Source organism: Drosophila guanche, unplaced genomic scaffold, assembly GCF_900245975.1.
Source record: "Drosophila guanche unplaced genomic scaffold, DGUA_6, whole genome shotgun sequence".
In the NCBI taxonomy this organism is placed as follows: Eukaryota; Metazoa; Arthropoda; class Insecta; order Diptera; family Drosophilidae; genus Drosophila; species Drosophila guanche.
The window spans coordinates 2,285,415-2,305,590 of record NW_022995743.1 but is presented as its reverse complement, the minus strand read 5'-3'; the positions used below and the strand labels follow the sequence as shown (position 1 = coordinate 2,305,590).

The 20,176-nt window shown below is 44.8% G+C and overlaps 5 protein-coding genes across 14 annotated transcripts in view; 3 read left to right on the top strand and 2 right to left on the bottom strand.

Moving 5' to 3' along the window:
• LOC117578439 (rap guanine nucleotide exchange factor 4) overlaps positions 1-7,713 on the top strand; it is a 39,961-nt gene extending 32,248 nt beyond the window's left edge. For all 4 annotated transcript variants that reach the window (XM_034263954.1, XM_034263958.1, XM_034263956.1 and 1 more), the window contains 14 exons: positions 34-131; positions 447-533; positions 589-730; positions 790-982; positions 1,054-1,199; positions 1,428-1,572; positions 2,299-2,475; positions 2,553-2,714; positions 3,278-3,639; positions 3,701-3,954; positions 4,025-4,195; positions 4,463-4,596; positions 4,655-5,004; positions 5,062-7,713. In XM_034263954.1, the coding sequence (XP_034119845.1) occupies positions 34-131; positions 447-533; positions 589-730; positions 790-982; positions 1,054-1,199; positions 1,428-1,572; positions 2,299-2,475; positions 2,553-2,714; positions 3,278-3,639; positions 3,701-3,954; positions 4,025-4,195; positions 4,463-4,596; positions 4,655-5,004; positions 5,062-5,189 (2,549 nt within the window). In that variant the 3' untranslated portion in view covers positions 5,190-7,713. The remainder of the gene's footprint in view (positions 1-33; positions 132-446; positions 534-588; positions 731-789; positions 983-1,053; positions 1,200-1,427; positions 1,573-2,298; positions 2,476-2,552; positions 2,715-3,277; positions 3,640-3,700; positions 3,955-4,024; positions 4,196-4,462; positions 4,597-4,654; positions 5,005-5,061) is intronic.
• A 473-nt stretch (positions 7,714-8,186) lies between these two features.
• On the top strand, positions 8,187-9,309 carry LOC117578455 (aldo-keto reductase family 1 member B1). Its single transcript, XM_034263980.1, has one exon. It carries the CDS (start codon positions 8,320-8,322, stop codon positions 9,253-9,255), a length of 936 nt encoding a protein of 311 aa, XP_034119871.1. The 5' UTR covers positions 8,187-8,319; the 3' UTR covers positions 9,256-9,309.
• Positions 9,310-9,705: 396 nt separating this feature from the next.
• Positions 9,706-10,555, top strand: LOC117578488 (CDGSH iron-sulfur domain-containing protein 3, mitochondrial). The gene is made up of 4 exons (XM_034264021.1): positions 9,706-9,824; positions 9,886-10,048; positions 10,145-10,238; positions 10,298-10,555. The coding sequence occupies exons 1-4, from the start codon at positions 9,777-9,779 to the stop codon at positions 10,419-10,421; spliced, it is 429 nt and encodes a 142-aa protein (XP_034119912.1). The 5' UTR covers positions 9,706-9,776; the 3' UTR covers positions 10,422-10,555.
• A 277-nt stretch (positions 10,556-10,832) lies between these two features.
• LOC117578458 (microtubule-associated protein RP/EB family member 1) lies at positions 10,833-17,473 on the bottom strand. 7 transcript variants are annotated; one of them, XM_034263982.1, is made up of 8 exons: positions 17,331-17,473; positions 14,303-14,476; positions 14,096-14,241; positions 13,532-13,814; positions 12,056-12,198; positions 11,916-11,998; positions 11,753-11,853; positions 10,833-11,685 (listed from the first exon to the last, which is right to left on the bottom strand). In XM_034263982.1, exons 2-8 carry the CDS (start codon positions 14,421-14,423, stop codon positions 11,654-11,656), a joined length of 909 nt encoding a protein of 302 aa, XP_034119873.1. In that variant the 5' UTR covers positions 14,424-14,476; positions 17,331-17,473; the 3' UTR covers positions 10,833-11,653. The 7 variants fall into 7 exon arrangements, with proteins under 7 accessions (XP_034119873.1, XP_034119874.1, XP_034119877.1 ...); XM_034263983.1 differs by having other exon boundaries at positions 12,056-12,195; XM_034263986.1 differs by lacking the exon at positions 13,532-13,814 and adding an exon at positions 12,552-12,810.
• A 344-nt stretch (positions 17,474-17,817) lies between these two features.
• Positions 17,818-20,009, bottom strand: LOC117578444 (probable methylcrotonoyl-CoA carboxylase beta chain, mitochondrial). The gene is made up of 4 exons (XM_034263967.1): positions 19,764-20,009; positions 19,454-19,707; positions 18,512-19,398; positions 17,818-18,449 (listed from the first exon to the last, which is right to left on the bottom strand). Exons 1-4 carry the CDS (start codon positions 19,896-19,898, stop codon positions 17,974-17,976), a joined length of 1,752 nt encoding a protein of 583 aa, XP_034119858.1. The 5' UTR covers positions 19,899-20,009; the 3' UTR covers positions 17,818-17,973.
• Between the last annotated feature and the right edge of the window lie 167 nt (positions 20,010-20,176).

Sequence of the window (20,176 nt, the reverse complement as noted above, 5' to 3'; positions counted from 1 at the left end):
TGTGGGTTGGTTTCTGTTCGTCTCTTTGGATAGGTTTTGGTCCTAGCGTACAGCAAACGGCAGCCGCCACATCGCCCACCAAGCGCCCACTCAGCCCGGACCATCCCAATCCAGCGTTGCCCATAACCGAGGTAAGTGGGGAAGGGGGCACACACACACACACATACATATTTTATATATATAATTTTTGCCAACATTGACGACGGACAAATGAGTTAATTTGCTGCTCCAGCAAACTGTCAGGGGAATATATTTATTTATGCGTTATTCATGAGGCTGTTAAATGGGAAAATGTTCCTTTTCCAAACGAAGATTTCTACAAAATTGTTGTCCTGACAACTGAAACTTTAAGCTGTCTTTAATTAAGGCGACAAATTGTATGTGAAGAACAGGCTGCAGTCTTGGTTTACTTTTAGCTCATTATTTTCTCTCTACTTTTATCGCAGACACCGAGTCCGGCTATGAGCCGCATGGGCTGGGCTCTACGCACATTACTCGTCGCCGACAATTCAAGCTGTCTGAAGGATCGCAAAGTAAGTCAGAGAGAGAGAGAGAGAGAGCAACTAACTTTTAGATGATGCTAATTAGGTTTCGGGCAAGCTAATACGCAAGTGTGCACCCGGCACCGAGCTCGTCGATTGGCTGGTAAATCTCGCACCAATTGTCCATACGCGCGCCCAAGCGGCGGGCATGTGGCAGGCTCTCGTCGAGGAAGGTGTACTTACACATGGTAAGAGACGGTCAGACGGTCATATTATTCCATACCATATTAATATAACTCGTTGCCAGTCAACAAAGAGCAGCCATTCAAGGATAAGTGCTTTCTGTATCGATTCCGGCTGGACGAGGAAGGTGGTGCAGCTGCGGTCGGCATACCCCAGGCAGAGGATCAACACGCAGCCAACGAGCACATACGCGAGGCATTGAGTGCGCTGTTTCAACGCGGACCGGATGCCACATTGCGTATGATATTGCGCAAGCCGTAAGTGATGCGAAAAGGCCACAGAAATACACAGAAACACTTTAAGCACATGGAAACATGTTCTCTTGCAGCTCCCACGAACGCACACCGGAGGAACTGGAGCTGGTGTTCGAGGAGCTCGTGCACATTGCCGCCCTCTCCCACTTGTCCACCAGCATCAAGCGGGAACTCTCATCGATATTCGTGTTCGAGGCACATGCCCAAGCGGGCACAATATGTAAGTAACTAAATCTATAGAATCTAGCCATCACCGCAGCATTCAAAACTCTCGAGACAAAAACCAAAGTTTTTGGCCAGCGCAAACTTTTTAATTAAATTCCAACTAATTATGTCTCAATAAAGAGGCCCCGTCCCGTCTCCCATTAAACCCCAAAATATACACAAAAAATGATAAGTACTAATAAAGACTTTTATCCCTTAACAACAACAACAACAACAACAACAGTGTTCAATCAAGGCGACGAGGGACGCTCCTGGTATATCCTGCTGAAAGGTTCGGTGGATGTTGTGATACACGGCAAGGGCACGGTGGCCACACTGAAGACGGGCGATGATTTTGGTAAACTGGCTTTAATCAACGACGCACCCAGGTGAGAGCTAATCAACCAGATCTTTACAAGAAATCTCTCTCTCTCTCTCTCCCTCACTGCCCGAAAGTTTATCCTTCCTCCAAGTGCTGAAGTCTCTCGAGTTAGTAGCTGAAAGTTGTCTCCGTGCTCATGCATTTCGTATGCATTGTGAGTTTTTCTCACAATTCTGTGTGCACAAAGCCACAAAGAACGGACAATGGCCAAGGCAGTGGCGCATTGTGTGGCATTTAGAGCAAACAATTGGAAATTGAAACAAAATATTAGCCCTAGCACAGCCCAGAGGCAATTTGTAAGCAATTCTATAAACTTTGGCAGCAGAAAGGAAAAACGAAAACGGAAAAGGAAAGGAAAGAGTTTTGGGCTTGGGTTCGGTTCAGTTTCCTTTTGTAGTTTTGCTTGTATAAATATCAGACGGGGAAGAACTCATTGAAGCTGTTGAATTTATAAATATGTTGTTACTATTATTATTTATTATTATTATTAACAAACAATGCCTGCGGTTTGCCTGACCCTGACTGACTGCTGCAGATGCCAAATGCAAATTCCGCCAGTGTCTGCTGTGAAATGGAATTTCAAATACTTTCAGCACGTGGAATAAAATAAAATATAAACTAAATAAAATAAGTTGACATTTTCAAAGTTTGCCTAAAGTTTATGCGCTTTTGGGCAGCCTTTTCGAGTGTAGAAATAGAATATAAAATCCTTTAAATGTTGTCCACCCACCAGAGCTGCTACCATTGTGCTCAAGGAGAACAATTGCCACTTGCTGCGCGTGGACAAGGAGCACTTTAATCGTATATTGCGCGATGTGGAGGCCAATACATTGAGGTTGCAGGAGCACGGCAAGGATGTTTTAGTGCTGGAGCGTGTGGCCAAGCAACGTGGACAGCATTCAGCATTCAAGTGAGTGTCTAATCAAATTTTAATTGAAAGTGGAATGTGGAATTTCAATTTCAATTTCGTTGTTTTATGGCTCGCAGATACACGGTCATGTCGGGCACACCGGCCAAGATGCTGGAGCACCTGCTAGAGACCCGACTGGGTCAGTCTGTTGGCGGCATGGATCCCTTCCTCGATGACTTTCTGCTCACGCATATTGTATTCATGCCCGTGGTGCAGCTGGTTGATGAACTTGCCAATTAATATCCTTTTTCAAAGCAAAAACAATCTGGAATTTGAGTACCCAAAAACCCTTGCCTTATGCCAGCCACGTACCCAAGCTTAGGCCCCGCTCTTTTTGGGTTGCAGTGTGTTGGGGTCAAACCAGGTTGAAGGCAAAATGCCTTCCCCCTTTTGGGGCCCGGCGACAGTTTAAGTGTTGGCAGCACGCAAGCCCCACACATGACCCCGAACAGCAACGCCCCGCCCAGTGCTAACAAGCAACACACTTCCTTCCGTCCAGTCCGAGTCGAAACAAAAGCCGCAATGAACTGATGACTTTGTCGGGGATGGGCACTCAAGATTGGGTTGGTGGAGAGTTGTGCCCAATGATGCCTGAAACTAATCCCACAATCTGCATTGGAATACGTGATGTGTTTAATAAGCAGAAACATGGGGAAACAATGGGAAAAGGAAGGGCAAAACAGCAACAGGAACGAACCCAGACAGACAGACAGACAGAAGATTGAGCAACCCCAATCCAATTCCAATACCAAATCTTAAAGCTGCCAAACAAAATTGGTTTCACGCCTTAACCGCTGTGCACCTTTCATTGCGATACCCATGAGGATGCGCAAACACCCGAGGATCGTGAGTATATTGTCAACTTTAAGAAGCGCGTCATACAGTTCATGCAAAAGTGGGTCATGGCCGTGCGGCATGCGGCCTTCGAGGAGCCCAGTGTGTGTGATTTCATTGAGGATCTCGCAGCCGAAGTGGAAGCAGATCCGGATCTCAATGAGGAGACGAGCATCGTGCACAATGTGCTCACACAAATGGCACGCTATCAGGAGGATCGCAATCAGAATGCGGGACAAAAGTGGAAATTGCCGCCAAATGGTCAACCAATTTGTTTGTTCAGCGGCAATGCAACGCCCTCAAAGACGGTCATACGACCGGATGATGATAGTGAGTATTTGGATTGATTTGTTTGCCAATTTGTTCCCTAATTGTTTCCCTTTTGCTGCAGTCATCTTCCGCGTCTATTGTGCCGATCACACCTACTGCACCCTGCGCTTTCCCATGCACACCACAGCGGAGCTCATCAAAGCCTGTGCCGCTGACAAGCTGCAGCTGAATCGTGGCCCTGAGGACCTGTGCCTAGTGGAAGTCAAGTCGAACGGGGAGCGCTCTGTGTTTAAGGATAACGATGTCAGCATACCCACTGGCCTCTCGCTCAACGGTCGACTGTTTGTCTCCGTCAAGGATCATTTGGATGCGTTGGTAAGAGCAGCAGGAGGAAGAACTACTGGCTGTCTGGGTTTCTCTATTTGCTGGCTCCTTCCCTTTGCAGACACAACTGCAGGAGCAGGAGTGCCCCACAGAGGGTGTAGACATCGATTTGGAGATACTAAGCACCAAGGAGCTGGCCTATCACATCACACTCTTCGAGTGGGATCTGTTCTATGCTGTGCATGAATATGAATTGCTCTATCACACCTTTGGACGGCATCACTTTGGCAAGGTGAGTGTGGGGGGAGGAGTGCCCAAGTGGCAGCTAAACTTGCCCCAAAAGTCTGTAAAGTCTCGTTTGGGTAATTAGCCAGCCCAGAGGGGGAGTGTGAGAGACGTGGCCACAAAACTGTTTGCCATTTGTCATCTGTTTTTGCAAATTGAGTTTGGCCACAAGTTGGCGCCTCACTCGGAAGTAATTTAAGATGTTCGCAAGCGAAAACTATGGCAAACTTTTCGTAAACTCACAGAATTTAATCAATTTTCTTTGCCCTCTCAGATCACAGCCAATTTGGATGTCTTTCTGCGTCGCTTCAATGAGGTTCAGTACTGGATTGTCACCGAGCTCGTGTCCACGCCGAGTCTGAGCAAACGCGTGGGTCTCGTACGCAAGTTTATCAAGCTGGCTGCCTAGTAAGTGACCAAATGCAACGCTACCAAATGGTATAACTTACACCCAACCCTTCCCTAGTTGCAAGGAATACCAAAATCTGAACGCCTTCTTTGCTGTCGTCATGGGCCTCTCGAATATGGCCGTGTCGCGGCTGCAGCAAACCTGGGAGAAGATTCCTTCGAAGTTTAGGAAGATCTTCCAAGAGTTTGAGGCGCTCATCGATCCCAGTCGCAATCATCGCGCGTATCGCGTGTTTGTGGGCAAGCTACAGCCGCCGCTGATACCGTTTATGCCGCTGCTGCTCAAGGACATGACGTTTGCCCACGAGGGCAACAAGACCAGCCTGGACGGGCTGGTGAACTTTGAGAAGATGCACATGATGGCACAAACGATGCGCACCATACGCTTCTGTCGCTCCAGGAGTTTGGGTAGGATTTGCACAACTATTTGTGATATTGATTTAACAATTATTTTGCCTGTGGCAGGTTTGGAACCGCCTTCACCCAAGAGCGAGGGCGAGGTACGCTCGTACATCAGCAGCTTTCGAGTGATTGACAATCAGCGCGTGCTGACGGCCATGTCCCAGAAGGTGGAGCCCACCAGGAAGCTCTAAGCAGCAGCTCCTCGTAGCCAGCGAGTACTTAAGTGTCTAACCCCCTATAAGTATGTGTGTTAAGTGTTTAATCAAAGCTGCAAATTAGCTGCACAGATACGAGCTTAGCTGCCCAGCAAAAACTTCTATTTGCATTCGCATTCGCATTCGCATTAGCCTTAAGCTAAGTAGAGAGTATTTATGACCCACTTAATCATGGACGTACTCTAACTCCAACTTTCAAAATGAACTGAAACCTAACACACGAAAATGCAAAAGAACTTTTTTTGCTTTAGTACAAAAACGAAAAATTTGACAGGCGCCGCAGGAAACCAATGCCGAAACGCAGCCCAGAATGAGGAAGCAACTTACATACATACATAACTACATGCATAACTACATACATAGTGAATACAAAAACAAAACAATGGACGAGTGTGATACTAAACATTTAGGAGGAGACGACATCAAAAGTAAAACAAACAGCACGAAAACTGCATAATTTCCTACCAAAACTTTTTCTACGTACATCTACTGTGTAACTATATCTACATATGTTTATCTACATTTACATCTGTTGTAACCTACTCCAAAAAGTATTTTGTATAGACATACAAACGAATGGATGCAGAGCAAAGTGGCGTGGCAGCAGAATCTATTTTTTTAAACCCTAAACTAAAAACTATTAAACAGTCTAGTGGAAGCTAGTTATTAACATTTAAGCTACGTAGTGCATAAGTCATTTGATTTCCAATTACCGAACTTTCGATTTCATTCAGTTTATTCCTCCATTCAAAGCGTAAAGTGAATGAACTGTCACACCACCTTTATTAATACATATTTATTTAAAGAACACCAAGCAACACTTCATTGTTTTATTTTTGTACAAAATTGCGTGATTTGTGAAACAATTTGCATGTAGAAAATGCATTAAAAATAAATAACACTGGAGAGGGACCTTACTAGCTGTAGTAATTAGTTGTATAGTCGTAAAATGAATCGATTCACATTTGTATATAGATTGAAAGTAAATGAACTTACTCGAAATGTGAGCAGTTGCCCCAAAGATAGGCTGGGTAAGTTCTCGTTAGTTAATCCTAGCAATGTAGTAGCCGTAAAATATAAACTCCAACTCCTCTCCCAAGTAAAGGTCTCTCAAACAACGATATAACACTTAACCTACCACAAAAACAAAAACTTATACATATTGTAGCCATAACTTTGACCATGATGCATAGGATTATATGTCGTGTAGGTGTACTATAAAAAATATTAGTCCTTCTTTTTGCATAAATCCATGGCATCAGCAGTATCCAGTGGTTTCTCTCTCCCCAATAGCAAACAGCCAATCGAATTTTCAATGAAACTTTTATACATAAATATAGACAGTGGAAATGTTAAGTTAATAACTTACAAATTTGTATACATTTCGAATTGATTTTACATGCAACGCAACACCAATTTTTGTAGTACGTGACAACAAAAAAGAACAGAGTTTAAACGCCTTTTAATTACTTTATCTACACAATGTGTGCCACAACCGGAGGCATTCAGCAACAAGTTAACCCAGTAAATCTTCTAGCATATATAAAGACACATTTGTAGATGGAATAACACTAACACTAGTTTCTATAGCGATAAGAAACAAAGGTTTTGAAATGTATCAAAACTGTTGGCAGCAATACACAATCGTTGTTGTTCAATAATGCCGATATATATCTATATATATATATACTCTTAGCAAAACAAGAAAATTCCAAATTTTAACTTGTGATTCGATTTGACAATCTCAAAACAAAACAAAACAAAACAACACAAAAATCCAGTGAACTTTTCTCTACTTTTACTTTTAAAGAAAAATAACCAAAGCACTTTGCATAAACCTTAACTTAAATCGGGTAAATCTAGCGATATATTCAGGCTATACTTATATACCTCCGTATGAAAGAGTTCTAACTAAACGTACAGAAAATACACAACTAAAATGTTCAATCGCAGTTTTATAGGAAATAGTAAGATGTCTCCGAATCAGTGTCGTGTCTACATGGCTAGCGCATTACAATCTCCAATTTACTTACATAGAAAATATATATATGGATAAGTCTCTTTGCAGACCACATAAATAGTTTATAATAAAGAAAGTCTCCTCATTTCGATGGAGCTCAAAAGTAAGAATCAAACACCAAGACAGCAAATAAACAGCTAAATCAGTGTCTAGTACATGGCTAACGCAAAACAATCTCAAATTTACTTAACTAACAAATAGGAACAACTGTACACAATGTTCAAATCAGTGTCTACATGTCTATAGAATAAACCACAAGAAGATCTGGAAGAGAATGTGGAAGGTCTCACAGTAAGAATCAAACACCAAAACAAAGCAAATAATTACCATTATATGCAATAGAGGACTAAATCTCTAGTAGGTAATAGAAGAAAGAGAGTAATAAATAGAAGCTTCCCTTTGTGGAGCTCACAGTAAGAAGCAAACACCAAAAAAAAACAAACAATTTATGTTGCAGTCCTCACGGGCAGACAACTAAGTTGATCATAGCAAATACATATATAGTAAATTGGACCCGAGATATTTAACCATATTAAACAGAATATAAATAACTATATACGAGTACACCCCGGTGAGATTTATGCAAAGCAAGCTAAATGTTTTAAAAGGCAATCCCTAAGAGTAAAACCAGCATGTATCTTTGAATGTCTAACATTTTAAACTTTAAACTAAAAATATTCAAATAAAGATTTATGTGTTAGCGACCAAAAAAATACGTTTTCCAGCACTTTCAGCACTGATTCGAAAAATCAATAGTGCTGGAAAGTATTGCATTGTCAACGACAAAATTTCCAAATGAGCGCGCAAAAAGAGCTTTTAGAGAGCTTTCCAGCTGTGCTCTCTCATTTGCAACTGGTGGGGAATAACTGTGACGTGTCCGGCCGTGACGTCATCAGCATGACACAGCAGCTGCTCGGCGCTGTCGGTGACCAAGCTACCGAAACCGGCCGAGCGAGGCACCATTTGCCCGCTACACCTGCAACGTGCTGGAACAGATTGCTCTGTCCATAATCTGGTATAAAAAAGCAAAGCATACTCGTAATAGCCTGTGGTCGCGTCGCAATCGAGTAACCAATTATCGACAAAATGACAAATCTCGCGCCGAAAATCAAACTGAGCAATGGCCAGGAAATGCCCGTCCTCGGTTTGGGCACCTGGAAGTCATTCGAGTCGGAGGCCTACCAATCGACCAAGAATGCCATTGACACTGGCTACCGGCACATCGACACGGCGTTCGTCTACGAGAACGAGCAGGAGGTGGGCCAGGCGGTGCGGGAGAAGATTGCGGAGGGTGTGATCAAGCGGGAGGAGATATTTATCACCACGAAACTGGGCGGCATTCACCACGATCCCGAGCTGGTGGAGCGCGCCTTCAGGCTGAGCCTGAGCAACCTCGGGCTGGAGTACATCGATCTGTACTTGATGCATCTGCCCATTGGCCAGAAGTTCCACAACGACAGCAATGTCCACGGCACCCTGGAGCTGACGGACGTCGACTATCTGGACACCTGGCGGGAGATGGAGAAGCTGGTGGATCTGGGCCTGGCCCGCGGCATCGGTCTGTCCAACTTCAATGCCGCACAAACGGAGCGCGTGCTGGCCAACTGCCGCATCAAGCCGGTGGTCAACCAGGTGGAGTGTCATCCGGGCTTCCAGCAGCAGAAGCTGCGCGAGCATGCCAAGCAGCACGGTCTGGTGATCTGCGCCTACTGCCCGCTGGCACGTCCCCAGCCCGCACGCCAGTGGCCCGCGTTCATCTACGATGAGCAGGCCCAGCAGCTGGCCAAGAAGTACGGACGCAGCACTGCCCAGATCTGCCTGCGATATCTCATTCAAATCGGTGTCGTGCCACTGCCCAAGTCCTCCAACAAGACGCGCATAGAGGAGAACTTTAAAGTCTTTGACTTTGAGCTGAGTGCCGAGGATGTCAGGGCCATGGAGGGCTACCACACGGGTCAGCGAACAGTGCCCTTCTCGGGCATGTCCGGCCACAAATATTATCCATTCAACGACGAGTTCTAGACATCTAACCTAAGTATTTCTTCTCCAAAATACAATTTTGTGTATTATACTGTGTTTTGTGTCTGTGGAAGCTAATCAGCGCTTGGGGCTGTGGGGCTGCTTGATAAACGTGGGCACACTTTGGCATCTTATCTTGAGTATCTCACGACTGTAAAGTTTTGGTTACTCGAATTTCAAACACAAATGGAAGAACCCAAGAAATGTGCCACCCAACAGGTACATCGAGACGCGTGTATTGAGTTGCTTCGCTCAGAGGCATCATAATCATATCTGTTCAAGTGCTGAGACACAGTTTCTTATCACCGAAAACAGATTTAGAAATTGTGAAAATCGTAGTGTAGTACAGTGGGAGGACGGAGCGACCTTGGACAGTGATACCAAAAGTGACGAGTGGCAGCGCCGATCTGACTTGAGCTTTCAATAATCTGACATTCCAGCCCTGGTTAAACATATGTTTGTCGCAGTCGCTGCACAACACTATTACCCAGAATCAGCGGAATTTATAAGAAAAAGCCGAAAACATGTCAATAATATTAAAACGCAGCCTGCGCACTCCCTGGCTGCTAAAGGTAACTTAGTCACTTGTGTTTAGTTGCGTTAAAACACCCACTAATCTGTGTACAACCGCAGCAAGTCTGTTATAGCTCCAGCTCCAAGTCGGGCGATGCCACCACCGCCGCCGCTGTCAAAACAATTCCCAAAAACTTGCTCGAAGACAAACACACGGCTGTGCTGCAGAAGGAGAATGGTGTCATCTTCGATAAGCGACCATTCAAGATACACCTAGACAAGGGTACGTTCCACACAGCAGCAGCGAAGCAAAGCAATCCATTGAAAAGTTTTACATAACCACAACTTAACATTCGATCCGATCTCTCCCCACACACAGACAAAACCTACTCCTGGTGCCTGTGCGGAAAGTCCAAATCGCAGCCCATATGCGATGGCACGCACAAGAATGAGTTCCTAAAAATAAAGCAAAGGTGAGGCTGGTGTACACTCTGCTACGAGTTCTGTGTAAACGTTTCCCTTTCTTTTCCAGGCCCATACGCTTCAAGGTGGAGAAGACGGGCGAATATTGGCTGTGCAACTGCAAGCAGACGACCCATCGACCCTTCTGTGACGGCACACACAAGCAGCCGGACATTCAGGCAGCTGTTAAATAGTTTCGTGTCATATATTTGAGAATGAGAAAATGCATTATTTGAATCAAGCAACATATTGATTTTATTCTGATAATAGAACATTAATTATACACGCGATTAATAAATGCCTTTCAGTGATGCACGCGTCTCTCGAATGAGTATGTCCGTGTATATATTTATGTATATATGATTTTACAAGCATTAACAAAATATTTACAACGATCCCAAGAGCGAAGGGTTGATTGATTGATGGATGAAAACAGAACCAACAAGTGGGGGTTGGCTCCTGCAACCAGTTGCGAGATAAGCAAAAAGTTGGTCTCTTTTGTTTTAAATCATATAAAATATAAATGAAACATGTGTGTGTGTGGGTTTTTTGTTTAGAAATTAGAAAGATGTTTTTGGGTGTTTTATTTTGAAACTCTTCTTTTAAACATTGTTCAATTTGTTCTACACATAAATATAGAACTAAAATGAATTGAGAGCAAAGAATCACTTAAGGTCTAGGATTCATTTCGTATTTATGATGTTATGCAGCCAATTTTGGTTATGAATTTTTGAGAAATTAGAGGAAACATTATTACATTGTACAAATTGGATTCAGTAGATCTGATCTTTCACATACAATTACTTAAAACCATCAAAGTGGGGGCGAAACTACGGATTGTATACAAATTATGACTTAAATTTTGCTTGTAAAGTGTGCAAAAACACAAGAGAAGACAGTCTGAATCGAAGGCTGAACTAGCGAATACATTTAAACTTTTGTTAGCTCGAACAACAAGTGTGCCGTGTCATGGAGCACATCCATTAGGTGGTCCGTTTACAATTTAGTTAACGTTTATTCTGCCAAAAAAACAACAACATTTTAATTACTAAATACAAATGCTACGAGGACCAAGCAATAGCTGATGGAACGCGACCGACCGCTTGCCAATGTAAACACTGTTTCCGTTTGATAATTGAGCACGAGAGCAACATCCAAAATACTAACGAAATAATAAAGAACAATTTGCAAAATGTTCAGGGGAGTTGCTGCTGGTTCGATTCGTGGTGAGGGGTATCCTTGTTATGTGGAAATTACTTGTGGGGTTATCATACAACACGAATGCGTGCGTGCCGTGTGTTGTGTCTGTCTTGGTGTATCCTCATGCTGGAGGGTTTTGAAAATGTTTTGCATAGAGTGTTGCAGTTGTGGTGTTGTCGTGGGCTGGTTGTTTTCTTTTTTCTTCTTTTTTTCGTATATGTTACTCCTAATACTCCTCTTCTTCTGGTGGTGCATCGTCTGGGGGCGCAAAACCATCCTAGAAGGGCAAACGTACACGCAAAAAAAGAAGAACATTAAAACTTACTGGGTAACAATGCTGCGGTAGCTCCTACCTCAGTCGCATAGAGTATGTCCAAAATCTTTTGCACCAACGGAGTGGTCTCACCCTCCTCGGCCTCCTGGCAACTGTAAGACAAGGATTAGCAGGTTAGAAGAGTGCTCACAGAGAGATGTGTGCTGGGTCTTACAGTATTTCAATGTCGCGCAATTTTGAGAAATAAAAGTCGCGCTCCTTCTCCAAACCTTCCAGATTTAGGCGCATGTCCATGACCTAAAGTAAACCATAAATTATGATGTGAAATATGTTGTTCAGTATTTTGGTTCTTACCTGATTGGACAGCTCATCGATTTGCTGTGTATTTACAGCATGGTTTGCATCATTCTTCTTCACTGTCCCTGTAATATTGGTGGCTGTGGCCACTCTGCTGTGCGTCACTGCGCTGCTCGTGCGCGGCAGCACCTTGGAGACTGCTTAAATGGGCGATAACAAAATTCAAATTAATATTTAAAAAACAACAAAGGCTTAAAGAACCAACAACAAAACACGTGGGCAGGCAACGTATTTCTTTTTTTTCTGACTAACTTAACAAACGTGAAGCACGTTCTCTATGGTTTTGTGATGTGTGTGTTTGTGTTTTTCGTTTGGAATCACTTTGGAGATGTGCATTCAAGTTTGGTTAAACTACGGGAGATCAAGGAGTAAATGAGAGGCGATAGGGAATGATATAAAGTATGATCGAAAGTATGTACAAACTGTTTGACCATCTGTGGGGGGGTGTGGCTAAGAATGTAAAGAGGGAAAACCAAACCAAAAACCAACATACTGGGCTTTGCTGTTGCTGTCGTTGTTGGGCGCGCTGCTGTCGCTGGTGTACGCCTGTAAGAGCTCGCCACGCCGCCGCCGCCCGTGCCGGGCAGGGATTTCACTGCACCCGAACCGAAGCCCATGGGCGCACCCTCGCGCACTACGCTGGCATCATAGTCCTTGCCATCGTAATTAGCATCGAAGAACTTTTTGAACCATTGCAAAAACTCGAAATTATCTTGGAAGCGACCCTTTATCAATTTGTCAATGGGTATTATCTAAAAATAAAATGTGTAAGAAATATGCAAAAAGAGAGCGGTGAGAGAGAGTGTGTGCTGGTGGACAAAAACAATACCCAAATGCTAGTAAAGGGAACATGGGGGGTGGACACACAAATGGTACACCAAGCAATCGAATAACCTGGACCATGGTGAAATTGCTAACAAGTTGAGGAGGACCACTAACTTATTCACCACGCTCAAAAAGACAAGCGCTCGAAAGGGTTGTGGTCTCCGAAAAGACGTCTTCTTCTTAGTAATTTCACCATGACCTGGACAATACACATAGGGAGAGAGAGAGACAGAGACAGACGGTAACAAATGTTGTTCATCATTTGGCAAGCCAAATTTGGACTTTCCTCCTACCGCAATGTTACGAGTTATGTTGGGGGAGGGATTACTGGGATTATAGTGAGGATTTATGTGGGAGTAGTGTATGTAGGACAACAACAGTTCATCCAATTGGAATTCGAGTGTGTTTTTTGGGTGCTGGAATGTGTGTCTGCTTGTGCGTGTGCGTTGGGTGAGTGCGGGTGGTCAGGTGGGTTTGGGTTGGTTGTTGATTGGTGCGGATCCCAATGATCGTGTGGCCGGTGGTCGCTTCACGTGCTTCACGTTCGCATCGTTACGATTAACAATTAAGTAGATATAGTCCACGACCAACACACAAAAAGAAATGCGTTGCTTCACACACACACACACACACACACATGTCCCCTACCCGTTTGATGCGCGGGTACGCTGGGTGACAGGCGATTGGATTGTGGCGCCTGTATTCTCCGTCGATGCATCGTGTGTATATCACTGTGGACGCTGCCCACACCGCTGCCGCCATTGCTGTTGCCGCCCGGTCCCTTGCCGCTGCCCATTTTGATGCCGCCGCGCTGAGCCAATGGCTCATATTCGCGTCCATCGTAATTGGCATCGAAAAACTTTTTGAACCATTGCAAAAACTCGAAATTATCTTGAAATCGTCCCTTCACAAGTTTATCAACTGGTATGATCTGTTGTTTGAGGAGGTTTTTGTTTGATATTTTGAAACGGATAATTGGAGTTAGTTACGACATTCAAGTAGTGTTACAGCTGTAAGCCGCGCATAACATTGAAAATTTGGGCTCTGTTAAAGCTCTGTTATGGGCGACTGACACTGTCAATAATTGTCCGTTTTCCCACACTGCTCTCCGCAAAGAAGAGTGCGCGAAGGTGTCGTGTGTACGGTTGTGCATTGAACAAATCAAAAGAAACTTTCAAAGATGTGCAACTAAAATCACTCTCGATCCCCTACCTTATCCACGGACATCTTTTTGAAGGCAGCTTGCAGTATCTTAAAGTTCTGTATATATTCGTGCTCCAAATTAGTGCGGAATTTGACACGCTTCACGGGCACTGAATTGGGGAACAGCATGTCCATGAATTGACAATATGCGGCGCCTAAAAATGGTTATAATTGTGTAATTAATATATAGATGATGACTTCATCCGAGCCACTTACCCGTGCAGAGCTCTTCGATTTTGGAGAATTGCGATTGCAGGCAATCGTTAACCCAGGAAAGCATGTCATGCCGCGAAAGGTTCTCTGATGTCACATTTGTGGAGTAAACGTTAACAGCCATTCTGCTTAGTTGTTGTTCTTATTCTTGTTGTTGCTAAGTCTTATTGAGCGGTACTGCAAAGAAATAAAGATCACAAATAAGTTACTTAATGTTCCATGAGCTCTGCAAATAAGGCATAAATCCATCAATTGCCCCAAGGTAGCTCCGTGCTGGGGGTCTCTGTGTGTGGGTGTAGGTGTAGGCAGGCGGCACAACTTTTAATTACCGCGCGCTGGCTAATAATTGTTTTGGCTCAGCCGATGCATTCAAGCGTTGCCCATGTGCGTGTTCAATATCAAGATCACGATAATGATCTGCCAGTGGACTAGCCAGCAAATGTTTACCGTTGCACCACACTCGCCGCTTGAATTTGTAGAATTTGTGTTTCTTGTATGAAAAGATATGAAAGTTGTTTGGTCAGTTTATTAGACTGAAGTTCGGACTCTCTTTTTCTCTGCTACGAATACCAATTATTGCATTTCCCGGAATCACTTTTGTCTCAATTTAAGTTGAAATTTACACACATTTACACGCATTTTCTCTCCCTTAAAGTTGACTCTCTCAAATTCAATGATTGACTAACTTTGAACTGTTTTAACTTTGCCTCCTCTGATGTGAAAAAACAAATGATATTTTCTCTGCCTTGTCAGATTCAGCTTCTTATCAACAATCTCCAACAAGTCATGCATTTTGCAGTCCATTCCCGTCACTCTTCAAACCTCATGAGCGCATAAATGTCAGTCTAAGTGGCGCACTTGCTCCTGCTTAAGTATCTGTATCTTCCGGCTCTAAATCGAATCAAATAATTAGCTCTAGCTGCTCTTTCTCTTTGAACTTCTATTATTAAAATTATTTTGCGATTAAGAAGGCATTACACTCTTTGGCTGATTCTCTTTCGACTCTCAAAAACTTACGCCAGCGAACATGAAATGCAATCAGGAGAAATGGGAAACAAGAACGCTCAGAGGCGGGCAGCAAGCAGCAAGCAGCACTGGAGCGCGCGAACAATGAACTTGCACTGTGGCTGGGCCCTCATACCGGGGTCTGGGGTCTGAGGCGACGGAGCTGCGTTGTCAACGCTTCGCTGCCTGCGTCGCGTTGCGGCGATGCTGACGTCTCAGTCACTGCTTTCTTGGAGATGAAGATTACTCATGGGCTGGGTCTGACTGGCTGCCTATCTGGCGGTTTGTTCGTCTGTCCCGTCAGTCGCTCTTCGTCATTGGCATTATCAATGTCAACTTGGCCAACAGGCTAACATAGAAACGTGGGCCACAACAAGGCAACGAAGCTGATAAAGAATTAGCCGGCATTTGGGAGCCAGCCTATAAATATCCAACTCGTGTGTGTGTGTGTGCGTTGGGGAGAGTTTCCACGCTACCTTTTGCCTGTGTGTGTGTGTGTGTGCCTCAAGTGCATTGACCCGAAAGGGCGGAACTTCAATTCAAATGCGAGCGATTTGTTCCTAGTTTATTGATTTAAGTGCGCCCCAGCAGAAGCAGCAGCAGGCAGCCACAATAGCCATGCCATGCCCCAAATACAACAAGTTGGGGATTGTGCTTTGTTATGGCTGTCGATGCCATGGCGGTTACGATGAATGAATGGGTGTGGGCGAGCTGCTGCTGCTGATGCTGCTGCTGGTGGGGCGCTGCAGCGGAAGTTGTTTCCGCGCCAATTAGGCAGAACAAGCGCCGAATAGGAGAGCCATAAAATGTAAACCACTTTTCACAGGGGAATGGAATATGAAACAACTTATCATATGCTCGTTCATACTCGCTAATCCTCCACATTCATATTCATAATATGAAGACAGTCTCCGCCCGGGGGCAGAACGAGTGTGTGGAAGTGTGTCAAAAACAGAAAATAAATATGCGAAAAGCGCCTGAAGACACAGCCACAGACACGAGACGAGTGTGCCTGTGTGTGTGTGTGCGTGTAAGCGGAGAAACCAAAGTGGAAACCGAGAAGTATGCAAGAAGAGCACACAAGCAGGGAGCTGCGTCGGCGTCGTCGGGGTCGCTCGACAGTTTTAATTTATCCAATAAAAATAGTAACACAATCTAAAAGAATCGAATAAATGTTGGTAACTGGACCCACACGCAACACACAAACACTAACGTCTGCCACTTAATGTCTGCGGGGGCTTGACAGATAGACCATATAAGAGGTTGACACATGCAATGACGTCATGGAATTGGAAGCCAAAGCGGAAAACACAATCAACACCTGAAACCTGAATGAGCATAGAAAAATATGGTTTCCTCTTTGGTAAGGGCAGGGCGGGTTGGGAAAAGTGGCGAAGCAGATTAGCCGCTGTCTGCATTGGAATTTTTTGCGGCCTCTACTGACGCTGTTGCAAGTAAGCAGAAGCAGAAGCAGCAGCAGGCAGCAGCAGCAGGCAGCAGCAGGCAGCAGCAGCAGGCAGCAGCAGCAGGCAGCAGCAGCAGGCAGCAGCAGCAGGCACACACAAACAGACACACGCACACATGCAAGGACGCCGCACTCACGAAAAAATTTTATTTTTGGAGGAGGGAGCAGGGAACAGGGAACCGGGAACAGCAGCGGCAACCAACAGCAGCAGGCGACATTTAAATATACAACACACACGCACACCGATGCACCAGATTCTCTTCCACAATGTACAGATATTTTTTCCCCTTTCTTGCACGCGGCTCCGACTCAAGAGTGCACTTGAAGTTTTCGGCAAAGCTATTTTAAAATCGCCACATACACTCCGCCACTCGCCGATGAACTTTCTTTTTTGCTTACGCTACTTCTAGATTTTGCCATTTTTCATTTTTTTCTTCGATTTGTGCAAAAAAACAGGCAAAAGAGCCGCAACATTTACCACGCACACACACACACCAGCACAAAGATGAAGCCAAGCCCACACACAGAGTTACACTTGGTTTCGGCAAATGGTCCACTCACCTTTATACTTATTAACTTTTTTTAGTGTTCTACTGTTCGATGATTCCTTAAATTATATTTAGACTTTTGTTTTAACTAGAAATGCAAAAAATTCTGTGTATGACGAACCCGATTTCAAAGCGTTAGTGTGACAGTGTGACCGCGCATTTATCGTCGAAAAGTACCGCAGGCACTCAAAAATATACCGGAATTTACCCTCTCGTTGTAAAAATATACCGCATCGACTAAATCATTTTGCTCGATTTTGATATTCTATTTAATATTACTAGCCAGCTTAGACTCTCATCCCTGAAACTATAATTTTATGAGATTGATGAATAAATTCTCCACAAGATTAGCAAGTTTTCCTGATTTTTTCTTATTGGATTGTGTGCAAAAAAGGTTCCTTTTTAAAGGTACGAACATGTGACGCTATTAACCTTTCGCAGCAGCTTGCTGGCAACAAGCAATCTTTCATTTTGCAGTACGTTTTATTTAAAAATAATTGTTTTTAGATAGATACGCAATGGACATTTACATAAAAAACAACAACAGTTCACTTAACACTAATAAATGCAACAGTTTCAATATAGTGGCAGGACATTCAATGTCAATAAATGCACAATTTCCGGTTCCTTCAATTACTTTCGCATGCAAATCAAATTTACATGCGGAAAACTCCAAACTTGGTGTCATGGCCAGCATTGTTGAGTGCTGCCTTCAGGCTGAGGCCCAGCACTTGGCGTGTATTGGCCGGATCTATTATGCCATCATCCCACAGGCGAGCTGTGCTGTAGTACGGCGATCCCTCCGCCTCGAACATTTCCACAATGGGCGCCTTAAGCTTCTGTGCCTCCTCCTCGGTAAACTCTTTGCCTGCACGCTTGCGCTGATCCTGAGTGATTTGTGCCAACACATTAGCTGCCTGTGCCCCGCCCATCACAGAGATGCGAGAGTTGGGCCACATGTAAAGGAATCGCGGCGAGTAGGCACGTCCACACATGCCGTAGTTGCCAGCGCCGTACGAACCACCAATTATCACCGTAAACTTGGGCACATTGGCACAAGCAACGGCTGTCACCATTTTGGCTCCATTCTTGGCTATGCCATGAGCCTCAGCATCGCGACCAACCATGAAACCTTAGGAAAATAAAGGATTAGTTAGTGGAAAAGTCAAACTGGTGCCTGAACTGAGATCTCACCTGTGATATTCTGCAGAAAGACCAAAGGAATCTTGCGCTGTGAACACAGCTGAATGAAATGTGCACCCTTGAGTGCGCTCTCCGAGAAGAGGACACCGTTGTTGCCGACAATGCCGACTGTTTGGCCATAGAGCTTTGCGAAACCACAGACCAAAGTCTCGCCATAAAGTTTCTTGAACTCCGTAAAGCGACTGCCATCCACAATGCGGGCAATTACCTCGCGCACATCGAAGCTCTTGGTGAGATTGGGTCCCACAATGCCGTACAGCTCGCGGGGATCATAGCGTGGCTCCTCGACTGTCGAATTAGCACTGGCGTTCCCCTCCCTGAAGTTCGCTTGACTGGAGTGCAGCAGCTGAGCGTTGTACGAGTTTGTGGCTGGCAGATTCAAATTGCTCACTATCTGGCGGGCCAGATACAGTGCGTGCTCGTCGTCGACAGCATAGTGATCGGTGACACCCGAAGTCTTGCAGTGCAGATCCGCTCCGCCGAGATCTTCGGCGGAAACCTCCTCACCCGTTGCAGCTTTCACCAGCGGAGGACCAGCCAGGAAAATGGTTCCTTGTTTCTTCACAATTATGCTCTCGTCCGCCATGGCTGGCACATACGCACCTCCGGCTGTGCAGCTACCCATGACAACGGCAATTTGGGGTATGCCTTGGCCGGACATGATGGCCTGATTGTAAAATATGCGTCCAAAGTGCAGTTTGTCAGGGAAGACCTCAGCCTGGCGCGGCAGATTGGCACCACCCGAGTCCACAAGATAAATGCACGGCAATCGGTTCTCCTGGGCCACCTCTTGGGCGCGCAAATGCTTCTTCACAGTGATGGGATAGTAGCTGCCACCCTTGACAGTGGCATCGTTGGCCACGACAACACATTCAGTGCTAAAAGAAACGTTACCATAAGTCATTTGATCAGAGATTTCATTTCAAGACCTACCCACAGACACGACCCACGCCAGTGACTATGCCGCCCGAGTTGACCACTTCCTCGCCGTACAGTTCATGGCCAGCCAGCGCACTAAGTTCGAGGAAAGGAGAACCCTTATCCAGCAGTAGATTAATGCGTTCCCTGGCCAACAGCTTGCCGCGTGAGGTGTGCCTGTCGTTGGCCTTTTGACCGCCACCTGTTAGCACTTGGCTGGTGAGGTTGCGCAGCTCCGTGACAAGTTTGCCCATTTCGCTGGCATTGTCCTACAAGAAAAGTGCAAACTGTAGTTTAATGATTGACATATGCTAATTGTTTATACCTTATATTCGGCTGACTGTTTGTCCACCTCGCTGGGCAAGACATTTGCGTCGCCAACGTGGAGCAAACGTGTCGTCTGGCTGCGCAGTAAATTCGTGGATACGGCATTCCTGAGCAATATATTTAGCCTAAGCATTTTATGCAATGTTTTATGGGAATAGGTAAACTAAAAACTACAGCGAAATAAGTGCAGAAATGCGGCTGGTGTTGGTTGCTTGCTGTTACGTCAGTATCGATTTTGCGTGGGCGTGCACTGATAACGATTGCAAACAGCTGTGCGATCACACAAATAACGAGGAGTTGGCAGCACTACCAGCACACAGTGGTGCAGCTGAGTTAGCAGCCCCGATCTCGCACAGTGCGTGAGATTTAAAAATTTGTTTTGTATTGTTTACAGTTGGTTAAGACATTTAT

Bases quoted from the DNA above. Each gene is read 5' to 3' on its own strand.
- LOC117578455 (XM_034263980.1), top strand. From the start codon at position 8,320: ATGACAAATCTCGCGCCGAAAATCAAACTGAGCAATGGCCAGGAAATG.
- LOC117578488 (XM_034264021.1), top strand. From the start codon at position 9,777: ATGTCAATAATATTAAAACGCAGCCTGCGCACTCCCTGGCTGCTAAAG. The intron at 9,825-9,885 runs GTAACTTAGTCA...GTACAACCGCAG, and splicing joins GCACTCCCTGGCTGCTAAAG to CAAGTCTGTTATAGCTCCAG. The intron at 10,049-10,144 runs GTACGTTCCACA...CCCCACACACAG, and splicing joins CAAGATACACCTAGACAAGG to ACAAAACCTACTCCTGGTGC.
- LOC117578458 (XM_034263982.1), bottom strand. From the start codon at position 14,423: ATGGCTGTTAACGTTTACTCCACAAATGTGACATCAGAGAACCTTTCG. The intron at 13,815-14,095 runs GTAGGGGATCGA...CTCAAACAACAG, and splicing joins AAAAGATGTCCGTGGATAAG to ATCATACCAGTTGATAAACT. The intron at 11,854-11,915 runs GTAAGACCCAGC...CTTGTCTTACAG, and splicing joins TTGCGCGACATTGAAATACT to TTGCCAGGAGGCCGAGGAGG.
- LOC117578444 (XM_034263967.1), bottom strand. From the start codon at position 19,898: ATGCTTAGGCTAAATATATTGCTCAGGAATGCCGTATCCACGAATTTA. The intron at 19,708-19,763 runs GTATAAACAATT...CTTTTCTTGTAG, and splicing joins AACAGTCAGCCGAATATAAG to GACAATGCCAGCGAAATGGG. The intron at 19,399-19,453 runs GTAGGTCTTGAA...CGTTTCTTTTAG, and splicing joins GGCGTGGGTCGTGTCTGTGG to CACTGAATGTGTTGTCGTGG.